Source organism: Pristiophorus japonicus, chromosome 16 (genome assembly GCF_044704955.1).
Source record: "Pristiophorus japonicus isolate sPriJap1 chromosome 16, sPriJap1.hap1, whole genome shotgun sequence".
Taxonomy (NCBI): domain Eukaryota; kingdom Metazoa; phylum Chordata; class Chondrichthyes; family Pristiophoridae; genus Pristiophorus; species Pristiophorus japonicus.
This window is the reverse complement of record NC_091992.1, coordinates 60,404,675-60,419,065: the sequence shown is the minus strand read 5'-3', so window position 1 is coordinate 60,419,065 and position 14,391 is coordinate 60,404,675. Positions and strand designations below refer to the sequence as shown.

Sequence of the window (14,391 nt, the reverse complement as noted above, 5' to 3'; positions counted from 1 at the left end):
CCACTATCATTTTTTTTTTTTTTTTAAAAAGTCTTTCTCTGCTGGCTTTTAAAACTTTTCCAATCCTCCAGCCTCCCACTAGTCTTGGCCACATTGTATGCCCTGGTTTTCAATTTGATACCCTCCCTTATTTCCTTAGTTAGCCAGATGGCTATCCTTTCTCATTAGGATATATTTTTGTTGAGTTCTTAAGTCTGCCACTGCTCATCAACCGTCCCATTCTTTAGTCTATTTTCCCAGTCCATTTTAGCCAACTCTGCCTTCATACCTTTGTAGTCTCCTTTATTTAAGCTTAAACCATGGTTTGAGAAGCAACTTTCTCACCCTCCAACTGAATTTGAAATTCAACCATGTTATGGTTACTCATTCCTAGAGGATCTTTTACTAGGAGATCATTTATTAATCCTGTCTCATTACACAGTACTAGATCGAAGATAGCCTGCTCCCTGGTTGGTTCTGAAACATACTGTTCAAGGAAACTATCCCGGATACACTGAACTCCTCAAGGCTACCCTGACCAATGTTTTGGAAAGCAAGATAGGGTGGTGGGGGGGCTAGTCACTAGAAATCCAACACCATAAATTTCCACATTGGATTGGCTTTTTTATAGTTCAAGCTAATGACAAATGTTTTGCCCTTCTAACTGATCACAATGGTGAAATGAATGGGTTGGGCAGGTAGAGGAATGACAACTACAGACCCATCATGGTTGGCAATATTGGTGCAAGAAATCAGTGCATTTCTGATAAACTTCCAGTACTATTTTTCCTGGAGTTTTTGATACCAATACACAACCATTAGAGGCAAAATACCACAGTGAACCATAGCAAACTTAATGAGCTAGAACTTTTGCCTTGCTTATGCTCAGTGCACCAGGAACTAGGAAATACATTCACCATCCATTTACTCAAAATTTTTGGGAAAGACTGGTCTATAGTAGATATTGAAGTTTCAGCTACATACAACACCAAGGTTCTGATCAATACTTGAAGGCAAGCCAAGAGAAGAGGTAAAAAAGACACACAAATAAGTACAAATGTATGTCATCAATCAATAGCTATCCAGATGTTAATTTTTTCATGTTCATCAACACCAAATTGAAATAAATGCAAGTGGAGAAACAATTTCATTCAAGATCAGATTACACACTGGTGTGATATTGAAGACAAGTTTAAGCATGAACTCCAGTGTAAGTGTGGTCTGATAATTGCTGAGCTTCCCAGGTATCATTCATGAACTTGGGAAGTCACAGAACTCTGTGGGGAACATTAATGCCAGGCAACATGCTACAACATGAATTCTCCATGATCTGAAAATTATAATCCAACCTCATTAATAATGCTACTAAATTGCAGCCAAACAAAAATAGAAATCACTCCATCTAGGTGCACTAAAGCAGTTACCAATTGAGCAGTTCGCCTCATCTCCCTCTCCCCTCCCCCCTCCTTATTTTTGGTTTCAGGTTTTTAACTATCTATTCTTAGTTGATTTGCTCTGGTATTTGAGAATTAGGCAACTCGTTGGGATTAATCCCAGATATCTGAGCAGGTTCTCTGAACAGCAGTCTTGGTTTTGCTGCTACTTATGATGGAGACCAATGTTCCTGCATGCACCATCAGTTCAGATTCACTCTTTAGTCTGAAAAGGTTTAAAATGTTGAACGGGATTGAATCTGCTTATGACCAAGTTCCCCCAATGTTATGACGTTGGCATCAAAGCTCAGACTTCCAACAAAAAGTTCTTACCGCTGCATCCACATTGGCCGGTGAGTCTCCATTTGGATCTGCCAACATTGAAATCACACTAATAAGAATAGTCTCCACAGTGTGGATTGGCAGCCAGCGCTCTTCGGGCTTTTCATATCCATATTTATCCTCTCCAGGCTCGTGAAGGATAGAGATGCATACCTCACCATTCTTATCAACTGTAAGAAAACAAAGTTTCTTTACTCAAGTTACAAAATCTTATGCTTATTTCACCATTGCCAATTGGATTGGTACACTGAAAATTCTTCACAAAATGTTCAAATCAAGCAGTACCTATTCAGCACCTTGTATGGAGTCACAGCCAGCCAATGGCCCATAAAACCTCAACAATGCATTTTCCTGTGAAACATAGGCCTGGATTTTGTGGTGGCTAATGACGGCAAACTAGCTGCATTCGCTGTCATTACCCCATTGAAATTGGCCGCAACTTCAGCATTTAGTGCATGTGCATCTGAACATGGAAATCCTGAAGTCGCAGGCAGTTATTCACTGTTCTGACACTGGCTGCATGTTGGACACTTCCACCTTTCCCCCTCCATAGGCAGCAATTAGTGAAATGGATGAAAAAAAATGGGCTTTTCCGTGCCATCATAAATGGAGCAATTGTTAATAATTACCCCATTAGAAGTCAAGCCTTGTTGGATTAAGAGTAACTGGGGTTTTAGCAGCATATTGACTGCTAAACAAACGTTCTGGCCCTGAAAAAACTAATTTTATATTTGCGGAGCGTCATATATCCCCAATATAATAAAATAATTTTTTTTTTAAACTACCAATTTTTAAAAAGTTTGTTCATGCTATTTCAGTTCCTACCTCAACACCTATGTGAAACACTCTGGTCTTTTATTTTGCTCGAACATCTTACAAGTGCAGTTAAAAGCTGCTTTTCATTTCCTGGTTTGCTGTCTGAAAATTCGTCACTGTGATTGGCTGCTTCGACAGCTTGTTGACATCACTGCAGCTCTCGCTGAGGATTCCCATTACATTGCACTACAAGCAATTGCATGGCAAGAAAGACAAATTTCTTGCCACTGAGATCATGAGATCTGTGGGCTTCAGCGAGCACCTTAGAGCTTTGCCACAGACCATAAATTATAGGCCAAACTTTAGGAATAATAGCACTGTCTATTCAGGAACCAAGGCAGAGACTAATAGCACTGAAAATATCCTTTGCAGTCAGGGGGAAGATGAATGATAGAAAAAAATGGTAGAAATTAATAAATACAGAAGTTGATGGGAATACACAACAAGGCCATCGGCATTTGGAATGCAACAAGATTGTCTCATGTTTCGACTTGAATCCTTCTGTTTCGATATCAGGAAATAAACAAGTTCCTTCTATTGCTGCTTTTCTGTTGCTTTTTTTGCTGGCTCCCGAGTCCTGATGTACGGTTCTCCTGCAGCTGGTGGCAACCCTCAAATTAGCTTGCCAGGTACACTGAAGGCCAGCCAACAAAACACTAAAGTTTTGTGCAGCTATTGGGGAGAGGCAGTTTATTCTATTTATTTATTTAAAAACAGTATCCCAAGTACCGGCCTTGGCAGATCCAGCACGTTTGCCTTGCAGTCGCTGCCAGCTGCACAAGACCCACGTCAGGAGCTGGCAGCAACTAAAATGGTAAGAAACCAATGTAAATATAGCTTCGTGGAATCAACCAAGTGCAGATGGGAGGGAGAGTTCAAAGGGCAAGAGTCAAAGAAATAAAACAGATGGTGCAAGAAATACACAGATCCCACAACAAAAGAAAAAAGTCGGGTTAATGCTTCGGATGTTGAACCTTCATCAAAATGTGAAGATGGACGAACCACTTCATAGGACTTAACACAACCAAACGCAAGGAGACAGAGCAGTAGGGTGGATGTCAAGTCAGCCCGTCAGAGGAGCAGTTAATACATATAGAAGCATAGAATGGCCTCTGTGCTGTACTATTCAGCCCATCGCATCTGCACCAGCTCTGTCGAAGAGCAATCTTGATATTGACCAAAACCATTGTTTGTTTGAACATGGCAATAAAAGGCCAAAAGAGAAAAAAAAGTTATGAAAATAGTTGAGTATGGCACAGGGATGATGGACACAAAACAAGTGAGAAAATTACCTCAGACTCAGAGCTTTATATTCATGGCCATGTGCTTCACTGACAGATCGATAGGCCTAGTCTGGCGCTCATAGAAACAGAAAAGAGATGCAGGAGTAGGCCCTTCGAGCCTGCACCACCAATCAATATCATGCAACTTCAATCCCCCATTCCTACTTTCTCTCCATACCCCTTGATCCTTTTAGCCGTAAGGGTCACATCTAACTCCCTTTGAGATACCGCCGGCTACTTGTGAAAGGGTTGGGGAGGGAGAAGAGGGGGGTTGCCATTGTCACTATAAAATTTATGGTGATCAGGTGGGTGAGTAAAATCATTCAGGACCCTGTTTATTTTCCATCCGCCTACACCATTACTGGTGCGGTTAATTCAGGTCGCTGTTTTTCTCAGCGATGTTGGGGTTTGGTATCGAAATAAGAGGCAAGTTGTGTTTCTGAAATGGAAGACACGGACCTGAAATTTTAGTCCAGTCCGACTGAGCGTGGACAAAAACGTGCCGTCGCTTGTTGCTCCTGGTTCATTTCTTAAGTGAATGGTTGACAGGGTGGAGCAGACCTTGCCTTGCAAGTGGACACAATGTAAATTTAGGATATACAGAAAATGCTGGAAATACTCAGGTGAAGTAGCATGTGTGGAGAGAGAAGCAGTTAATGCTTCAGGTAGATTACCTTTTGTCAGAACTGAAACGTTAACTCTTTCTTTCTCTCCCACAGATGCTGCTTGATCTGTTGAATATTTTTAGTGTCGCAGTATTTTGCTAATATAAATTTAGGATTTAATAAATTCTTCATGTAAGGTGTAATAGAGCCAATAACTAATTTTTAATACAGAAAAAACACTTGTGTTGTTACAGGGGGTCCGCAGAATTTTTGGAACATGGGAGGGGGTGGGCCTGGGAAGCAAAAAGAAACGGTCGAGAACTGTTCTAGAAGATAACGAATCTATCTGCATATCAATGTTACTGCCCAGCCACAAATCCAGTTTGAAAGGCTCCGGTTTGTGCAACTCAGATTTGTTGTAGTTGGCTGGAACCAGAGGCTTGAAAAGGGACATCTTCAATGGATTCCCAGAGGAAGGCTTTGATGAGTGTTGCACATGCTAATGGAACAGTTAGAAAAAACACTCTGCATTGTAAATATTGCAGTAATCGCCCCTACACGAGCACAAAAAATGTAACGCAGCAATATAGAAATCAACTCCACAGCGAGCTGAGACCTACAACCACACTCACATGCAGTGACATTGGAGGCCACTGAAGACAGCAAATGTTCCTAGTGTTAAACACACAGTAGTGTTGATAATCCGAGGACAACAGACCTTCCCAGCTGGTCAAACATCCCTCCAGGAAGAATTGCTCTAAAGACCAATTAAGTAGCCAGTTACATCATGTGGCCAGTTTCACTGTTGTGAAAACAAGAATTTTAAAAAAGGTTGGGGGGCTGGAAAAACCCAGATGTACAGGTCCAGAAAACCATTGAGGGACAAGCACTGGTCTCTGCTCCATAAGTGGGCCAAACACTTGCCATACGTGAATGTCAGCATTGAATATCGGCCAATAGGATTAGGTATGCCAGTGCCCAGTGATCCAAATCCCTAGTTTCTTCTTAATCTTAACATGGCTACAAAAAGGTCCGATTACATTTAACAGCTCAGATTTTGCAACGCAGATGGGGAACACACTACGCATCACTCTTCAGCTCCATAATATTCCAGGCCCGAGTTCAAGAGGCAGGGCAGCTAAATGCAACATTTGCACAAACCAATGTTGGAGGCTGTGCCTTTTTCCTTTACAGTATATGTTAAAAATGGCACCCCTGGAAACAGACCCAATCATCTTTATCAATAGGCCTCAATTTACCAGGGAGTGGAGGAGCATCTGTCAGACGAAACAACATTTGAGAGACAGCAGACAAGTGTTGAACTGGTTATTGCAAAGAATGGAATGACAGATTTTGAATTGGGAATCAGCCATAGGCAAGTGTGATTGGGACAAAACTGACCATGGTACATCAATACCCAAGATAAATTGGGGAATTAAAGGGTTTATAAAACTACAAAAGTTCAAAGTTCATCACAGATGGAGGAGGTCATGTAAACAACGATGGACTGCGAAACAGAACCAAAAAGGCCAAGAACACCAACCTGAATTTTTGAAGTGAATAACAAACAAACAAACAAAGGCAAACCCAAAGCCTCAGGTTATTCCAGGTAAACGTTTCTATTGCCTGTACAGAAACAGGAACTTGCTCAGAACAGGTGGGAATCTGGAATCAAGTAGATAGACCTTTACTCAACAAACTAATGGGCGTCAACATCCTAGCGACAGGGTTGGGGGGGGGGGGGGGGGTTAGAAAAGGGGAAAAAAGGACATGTTGGTGCTGGGGGTGGCATCCTTTTATCAGAGCACTATGCTGGCAGGACAGTCTGCATTCAGTGTTGACCCTCAGTTTCTCAGCTTTGCCAATTTTTCTGACTTTCATTTCTATAGACCTTATCACTTCAGCTATTCACACACCCTGAACCTGGTAAATGTCTTTGCTTATTCTACCTCCTATTTGTCTCTTCAACATCTCTCGTTTTCCATTTAAACACTTTTGCCAGTCATTGTGCGTCACATTCATGTATGTTGCACCTGTTTTCTCCACATATGCTGACTGCTTGGTTTCCATTTTAGGCAATAGCAAGCCGAAGCTCTACTCCTTGGCAGCAATAGAAGTATCTTCCAGGTGACCAAGAGGAAAGCTGACATCTTTGCTTCAATGGTAGTGACATTTCCAGCTTCAACTCATAAGCCACTAAATATATTTAGAATGCAAACAAGCCTTTAACATTTTAAAGGATTGATCTGGGTGCTTCCCAGAACCCCACAAGACAAAAAAACATTTAAATTAGGGCTTCAAAGCACAAGACTCTTGGAGGTAACCAGGAGTGTCGATGACGGCAGTGCATATGACAGTGTATACGATAAGGTACCACATGGCAGACTGGTCACGAAGGTAAAAGCCTATAGAATCCAGGACAAAGTGGCAAGTTGGATCCAGAATTGGCTCAGAGGCAGAGGGGAGACCTCAGTTGTATAAAATGATGAGGGGCCTAGATATAGTGGATAGAAAGGGCCTATGGGTGTTGGGTTGATAGGTGTTTTTGTGAATAGAAGGATGTTTCCAGTGGGGTTCTGCAGGGCTCAGTACTAGATCCCTTGCTTTTTGTGGTATACATCAATGAATATAGGGGGTATGATTAAGAAGTTTGCAGAGGATACTAAAATCCGTTGTGTGGTTGATGAAGAAAGCTGTGAACTGCAGGAAGATATCAATCAACTGGTCAGATGGGCAGAACAGTGGCAAATGGAATTTAATCAGAAGTGTGAGGTAATAAGAACATAACAAGAATTAGGAACAGGAGTAGGCCATCTAGCCCCTCGAGCCTGCTCCGCCATTCAATAAGATCATGGCTGATCTGGTCGTGGACTCAGCTCCACTTACCCGCCCTCTCCCTGTAACCCTCAATTCCCTTATTGCTTAAAAATCTATCTTTGACTTGAAAACATTCAATGAGCCAGCCTCAACTGCTTCCTTGGCCAGAAAATTCCACAGATTCACAACCCTCTGGGAGAAGAAATTCTCTCAACTCGGTTTTAAATTGGCTCCTCCATATTTTGAGGCTGTGTCCCCTAGTTCTAGTCTCCCCCACCAATGGAAACAACCTCTCTACCTCTATCTTGTCTATCCCTTTCATGATTTTAAATGTTTCTATAAGATCACCCCTCATCCTTCTGAACTCCAAGGAGTAAAGACCCAGTCTACTCAATCTATCCTCATTTCTCAAATCAGCCGAGTGAATAGTCTCTGTACCCCTTCCAAAGCTAGTATACCCTTCCTTAAGTAAGGTGACCAAAACTGCACGCAGTACTCCAGGTGCGGCCTTACCAATACCTTATACAGTTGCAGCAACACCTCCCTGCTTTTGTACTCCATCTCTTTCGCAATGAAGGCCAACATTCCATTTGCCTTCCTGATTACCTGCTGCACCTGCAAACTAACCTTTTGGGATTCATGCACAAGGACCCCCAGGTCCCTCTGCACCACAGCACATTGTAATTTCTCCCCATTCAAAATAATATTCCCTTTTACTGTTTTTTTCCCCCAAGGTGGATGACCTCACACTTTCCGACATTGTATTCCATCTGCCAAACCTTAGCCCATTCGCTTAACCTATCCAAATCTCCTTGCAGCCTCAGTCCTCTACACAACCCGCTTTCCCACTAATCTTAGTGTCATCTGCAAATTTTGTTGCACTACACTCTGTCCCCTCTTCCAAGTCATCTGTGTATATTGTAAACAGTTGTGGTCCCAGCACCGATCCCTGTGGCACACCACTAACCACTGATTTCCAACCCGAAAAGGACCCATTTATCCCGACTCTCTGCTTTCTGTTCGCCAGCCAGTTCTCGATCCATGCTAATACATTTCCTCTGACTCCGCGTACCTTTATCTTCTGCAGTAACCTTTTGTGTGGCACCTTATCGAATACCTTTTGGAAATCTAAATACACCACATCCATCGGTACACCTCTATCCACCATGCTCGTTATATCCTCAAAGAATTCCAGTAAGTTAATTAAACATGATTTCCCTTTCATGAATCCATGCTGCGTCTGCTTGATTGCACTATTCCTATCCAGATGTCCCGCTATTTCTTCCTTAATGATAGTTTCAAGCATTTTCCCCACTACAGATGTTAAACTAACCGGCCTACAGTTACCTGCCTTTTGCCTGCCCCCTTTTTTTAAACAGAGGCGTTACATTAGCTGTTCTCCAATCCGCTGGTACCTCCCCAGAGTCCAGAGAATTTTGGTAGATTATAACAAATGCATCTGCTATAACTTCCACCATCTCTTAATACCCTGGGATGCATTTCATCAGGACCAGGGGACTTGTCTACCTTCAGTCCAATTAATGCATTTGGGAAGGGCTAACAAGAAAAGGGAATACACATTGTACATCCCTGACTGGAGTAAAAATAAAACGGAAGGTGGCTCAACCGTGGCTAACTAGGGAAATTAAGGATAATGTTAGATCCAAGGAAGAGGCATATAAATTGGCCAGAAAAAGCAGCAAACCAGAGGACTGGGAGAAATTTAGAATTCAGCAGGAGGACAAAGGGTTTAATTAGGAGGGGGAAAATAGAGTACGAGAGGAAGCTTGCCAGGAACATAAAAACTGACTGCAAAAGCTTCTCTAGATATGTGAAGAGAAAAAGAGTAGTGAAGACAAATGTAGGTCCCTTGCAGTCGAACTCAGGTGAATTTATAATGGGGAACAAAAATGGCAAATCAATTGAACAAATACTTTGGTTCTGTCTTCACGAAGGAAGACACAAATAACCTTCCAGATGTATTAGGGGAACGAGGGTCTACTGAGAACAAGGAATTGAAGGATATCCTAATTAGGCAGGAAATTGTGTTGGGGAAATTGATGGGATTGAAGGCCGATAAATCCCCGGGACCTGATAGTCTGCATCCCAGAGTACTTAAGGAAGTGGCCCTAGAAATAGTGGATGCATTGGTGATCATTTTCCAACAGTCTAGCGACTCGATCAGTTCCTATGGACTGGAGGGTAGCTAATGTAACATCACTTTTTTTTTTTAAAAAGGAGGGAGAAAAAACGGGCAATTATAGACCAGTTAGCCTGACATCAGTCGTGGGGAAAATATTGGAATCAATTATTAAGGATGAAATGGCAGCACATTTGGAAAGCAGTGACCAGATCGGTCCAAGTTAGCATGGATTTATGAAAGGGAAATCATGCTTGACAAATCTTCTGGAACTTTGAGGATGTAACTAGTAGAGTGGACAAGGGAGAACCAGTGGATGTGATGTATTTGGACTGTCAAAAGGCCTTTGACAAGGTCCCACATAAGAGATTGGTGTGCAAAATCAAAGCACATGGTATTGGGGGTAATGTACTGGTGTGGATAGAATTGGTTGGCAGACAAGCAGTGTCGGGATAAACAGAATGGGAGGCAGTGACTAGTGGAGTGCCGCAGGGCTCAGTGCTGGGACCCCAGCTCTTTACAATATACATCAATGATTTGGATGAAGGAATTGAGTGTAATATCTCCAAGTTTGCAGATGACACTAAACTGGGTGACGGTGTGAGCTGGGAGGAGGATGCTAAGCGGCTACAGGGTGACTTGAACAGGTTAGGCGAGTGGGCAAATGCATGGCAGATGCAGTATAATGTGGATAAATGAGGTTATCCACTTTGGTGGCAAAAACACAGTCAGATTATCTGAATAGCGGCAGATTAGGAAAAGGGGAGGTGCAACGAGACTTGGGTTTCATGGTTCATGGTTCATCAGTCCTTGAAAGTTGGCATGCAGGTACAGCAGGCAGCAAATGGTATGATGGCCTTCATAGCTAGGGTTTTGGGTATAGGAGCAGGGAGGTCTTACTGCAATTGTACAGGGCCTTGGTGAGGCCTCACCTGGAATGGTGCGTTCAGTTATGGTCTCCTAATCTGAGGAAGGATGTTCTTGCTATTGAGGGAGTGCAGGGAAGGTTCACCAGACTGATTCCAGGGATGACTGGACTGAAATGAGGAGAGACTGGATCAACTGGGCCTTTATACACGAGTTTAGAAGGATGAGAAGGGATCTCATAGAAACACAAGATTCTGACGGGACGGGACAGGTTAGATGCGGGAAGAATGTTCCCGATGTTGGGGATGCCCAGAACCAGGGGACACAGTCTTTGGATAAAGGGTAGGCCATTTAGGATTGAGATGAGGAGAAACTTCTTCACTCAGTTGTTAACCTGTGGAATTCCCTGCCGCAGAGTGTCGTTGATGCCAGTTCATTAGATTTATTCAAGAGGGAGTTAGATATGGCCCTTATGGCTAAAGGGATCAAGGAGTATGGAGAGAAAGTGGGAAAGGGGTACTGAGGTGAAGGATCAGCCATGATCTTATTGAATGGTGGTGCAGGCTCGAAGGGCCTACTCCTGCACCTATTTTCTATGTTTCTAAATGGTAGCACACAGAATTGGAGGGGAACAAAGGGACCTTGGAGTGCATGTCCACAGATCCCTGAAGGTAGCAGACCAGGTAGATAAGGTTAGAAGGCATTATGGAATGATGTATTCTATGCATCAGCAATAAAGGCAAAGAGCAGGGAGGTTATGCTTGAACTATATCAAACACTGATTAGGACAGCTGGAGTACTGGGTGGAGAGCGAGAAACAGAAGTTCCCAGGACAGAAGGAGGCCATTTTGGCCCATCGTTTCCGTGCCGGCCAACAAGAGGCTATCCAGTCTAATCCCACTTTCCAATTCTAGGTCTGTAACCCTGCAGGTTATAGCACTTCAGGTGCACATCCAAGTACTTTTTAAAATGTGGCGAGGGTTTCTGCCTTTACCACCCTTTCAGGCAGTGAGTTCCATACCCCCACAACCTTCTGCGTGAAGAAATTTCCCCTCTAAACCTTCCACTAATTACTTTAAATTTATGCCCCCTGGTTGTTGACCCCTCTGCTCCCTTGAACTAGGCCCTTTCGATCCACTATATCTAGGCCCCTCATAATTTTATACATCACAAAGAGGTCTCCCCTCAGCTGCTTCTGTTCCAAGGAAAACAAATCCAGCCTATCCAATCTGCCCTAATAGCCAAGATTCTCCACTCCTGGCAATATCCTCGTAAATCTCCTCCATACCCTCTCCAGTGCAATCACCACCTTCCTGTAATGCAGTGACCAGAACTGCACGCAGTACTCCAGCTGTGGCCTAACTAGTGTTTTATACAGTTCAAGCATAACCCACCTGCTCTTATATTCTATGCCTCGGCTAATAAAGGCAAGCATTCCGTATACCTTCTTAACTTTATCTACCTGGCCTGCTACCTTCAGGGATCTGTGGACATGCACTCTTTATTCTATATCCCTTTATTACTCTACACTTGTGTCCAACCATTTAATGTGCATTCCCTGTCCTTGTTAACCCTCCCCAAATGCATTGCACCTCACACTTCTGATTAAATTCCACGTGTCACGGTTCTGCTCATCTGACCAGTCGATTGATATCTTCCTGCAGTCCGCAGCTGCTTTCTCCAACAACACAGCTGATTTTCGTATCATCTGCAAACTTCTTAATCATGCCCTGTATTTTCAAATCTATATCATTGATGTATACCACAAAAAGCAAGGGACCCAGTACTGAGCCCTGCGGAGCCCCACTGGAAACATCCTTCTAGTCACAAAAATATCCATCAATCATTATCCTTTGCTTCCTACCTCCAAGCCAATTTTGGATCCAACTTGCCACTTTGCCCTGGATCCCATGGGCTTTTACTTTCGTGACCAGTCTACCATGTGGGACCTTATCATATACACTACATCATACGCACTGCCCTCAACGACCCTCCTGGTCACCTCCTCGAAAAATTCAATCAAGTTGGTCACACGACCTTCCCATAACAAATCCGTGCTGACTTTCCCTGATTAATCGGTCTTTCTAAAATGAAGATTTATCCTGTCCTTCAGGATTTTTTTCAATAATTTTCCCACCCCTGAGATTAGACTGACTGGCCTATAATTACTCAGTTTATCCCTTCTTAAACAAAGATACCACATTAGCAGTCCTCCGGTACCACACTGGAAACCAGAAAGGATTGGCAAGTGGTCAAAACCTCTGCTATTTCCTCTTTTGCTTTGCTTAACAGCCTGGGATACATTTCATCCAGGCTTGGGGACTTAACCACTTTCAATGCTGCTAAACCCCTCAATACCACTCCTCTCACTATTTATTTAATCTAATAGTTCACACTCTTCCTCAATAGCCCCTTTCCTTTGTGAAAACAGACACAAAATATTCACTAAGAACCATACCCACATCTTCCACCTCCACACAGATTACCCTCAGTCTCAAATAGGCCCTACACTTTTAGTTATCCTCTTAATATATTTAGAACATCTTTGGGTTTTCTTTGCCAAGAATTTTTCATGCTCTCGCTTTGCTTTCCTAATATCCTTTTTAAATTTCACCCCTGCACTTTCTATACTCTAGAAATTCTGCAGTATTTAAGCTTTCAGCATCAGTCATAAGCTTCTCTTTTTAAAAAAAATCCTACCCTGTATGTCCCTAGACATCCAGGGGGCTCTAGATTTGTTAGGCCCACCTTTCCCCCCCCCCCCCCCCCCATAAGGAGCACATATTTGGCCTGAACCCTCGATCTCCTCCTTGAATGCCTCCCACTGATTTACCTTCAAGTAGCTATTTCCAGTCCACTATGGCTAAATAACCTCTCAGCTTAGCAAAGTTGGCTTCTGCTGCCTTTTCCCCAATTTAGAACTTATCCCTGGTTTATCCTTATCCTTTTCCATAACTACCTTAAATCTAACTAAATTATGGTCACTAGCACTTAAATGCTCTCCCACTGTTACCCCCTTCAGCTGCCCAGCTTCATTCCCTAAAACTAAATCCAGAACCGCCCCCTCCAGTGTTGGGCTTGCTACCTACTGGCTAAAAAAGTTCTCGAATGCATTTTAGGAATTCCGCACCCTCTACCTTTCACTAATTTTGTCAGTTAATATTAGGATAGTTGAAATCCCCTACTATTATTGACCTGTAGTTTTGCACTTCAGAAATGTGCCTACATATATTTTTGTTGTTCTTCACTGTTTTGGGGGTCTATAGTAGACATCCAGCAGTGTGATCGCCTCGTTTTTTTCAGTTCGTTTGATGATCCCCGTAACATATCATCCCTCATCACATCTGTAATAGTTTCTTTAATCAATACCACAATCTCCCCCCCATCCCTTTTTACCACCCCCCCCTCCAAAAATCCTGTTACCAGGAATGTTGAGCTGCCATACCTGCCCCTCTTTTAGCCATGTCTCTAATAGCTCTCTCATCATACTCCCAATAGTCTACCTGTGCTCTGTTCATCTGCTTTTTTCGCTATACTCCTTGCATTGAAGTATATACCATTTAGTACAGCCAGACCTTCTTGTTGACTACTTCCTAGCCCTGGTTTCCTGACCTTCAAATTTCACTTTCTACATTTTTGCTTTCCAATTCCAGCTTTACTTCCCTCCCTACTGAATCTATGCTTAGGCTCCCAACCCCCTGCCAAGCTAGTTTAACCACCCCCCTCCCCAAAACGAGGATATTGATCCCTGGTCTGTTGAGGTGCAACCAATACCCACATGTACAGGTCACACACACACACACACACACCACACACAATCTGCCCAAGCACCCTATCTTTGTGGTTGCTGGAATGAAGGGTAGGTATAACAAACATGGTCAGTAGCACTTCATTATAAACCCCTCGGAGTATAAAACCAGTTTTGACAGCCAGAAACAAAATCTCCAGCGAGGGATCATCTGCTGAAGTCTGTGAAGTTGAACCACACCATGGTCAAAGAGCTGCATTTCCAGCTTAACCAAGTGCTCCATGATTCTATAAAACAGTGAAGCACAATGCAGTCTAATGAGACCTAAACCAAACTGGCATGTAAAGGAAATGCAGCCTTT

General features: G+C 43.0%; 1 protein-coding gene across 1 annotated transcript in view; it reads right to left on the bottom strand.

The window, feature by feature from the left end:
• ube2g1a (ubiquitin-conjugating enzyme E2G 1a (UBC7 homolog, yeast)) overlaps nucleotides 1-14,391 on the bottom strand; it is a 96,384-nt gene that overhangs the window by 6,537 nt on the left and 75,456 nt on the right. Inside the window, exon 4 of the mRNA XM_070857371.1 lies at nucleotides 1,746-1,924. Within this exon, the coding sequence (XP_070713472.1) occupies nucleotides 1,746-1,924 (179 nt within the window). The remainder of the gene's footprint in view (nucleotides 1-1,745; nucleotides 1,925-14,391) is intronic.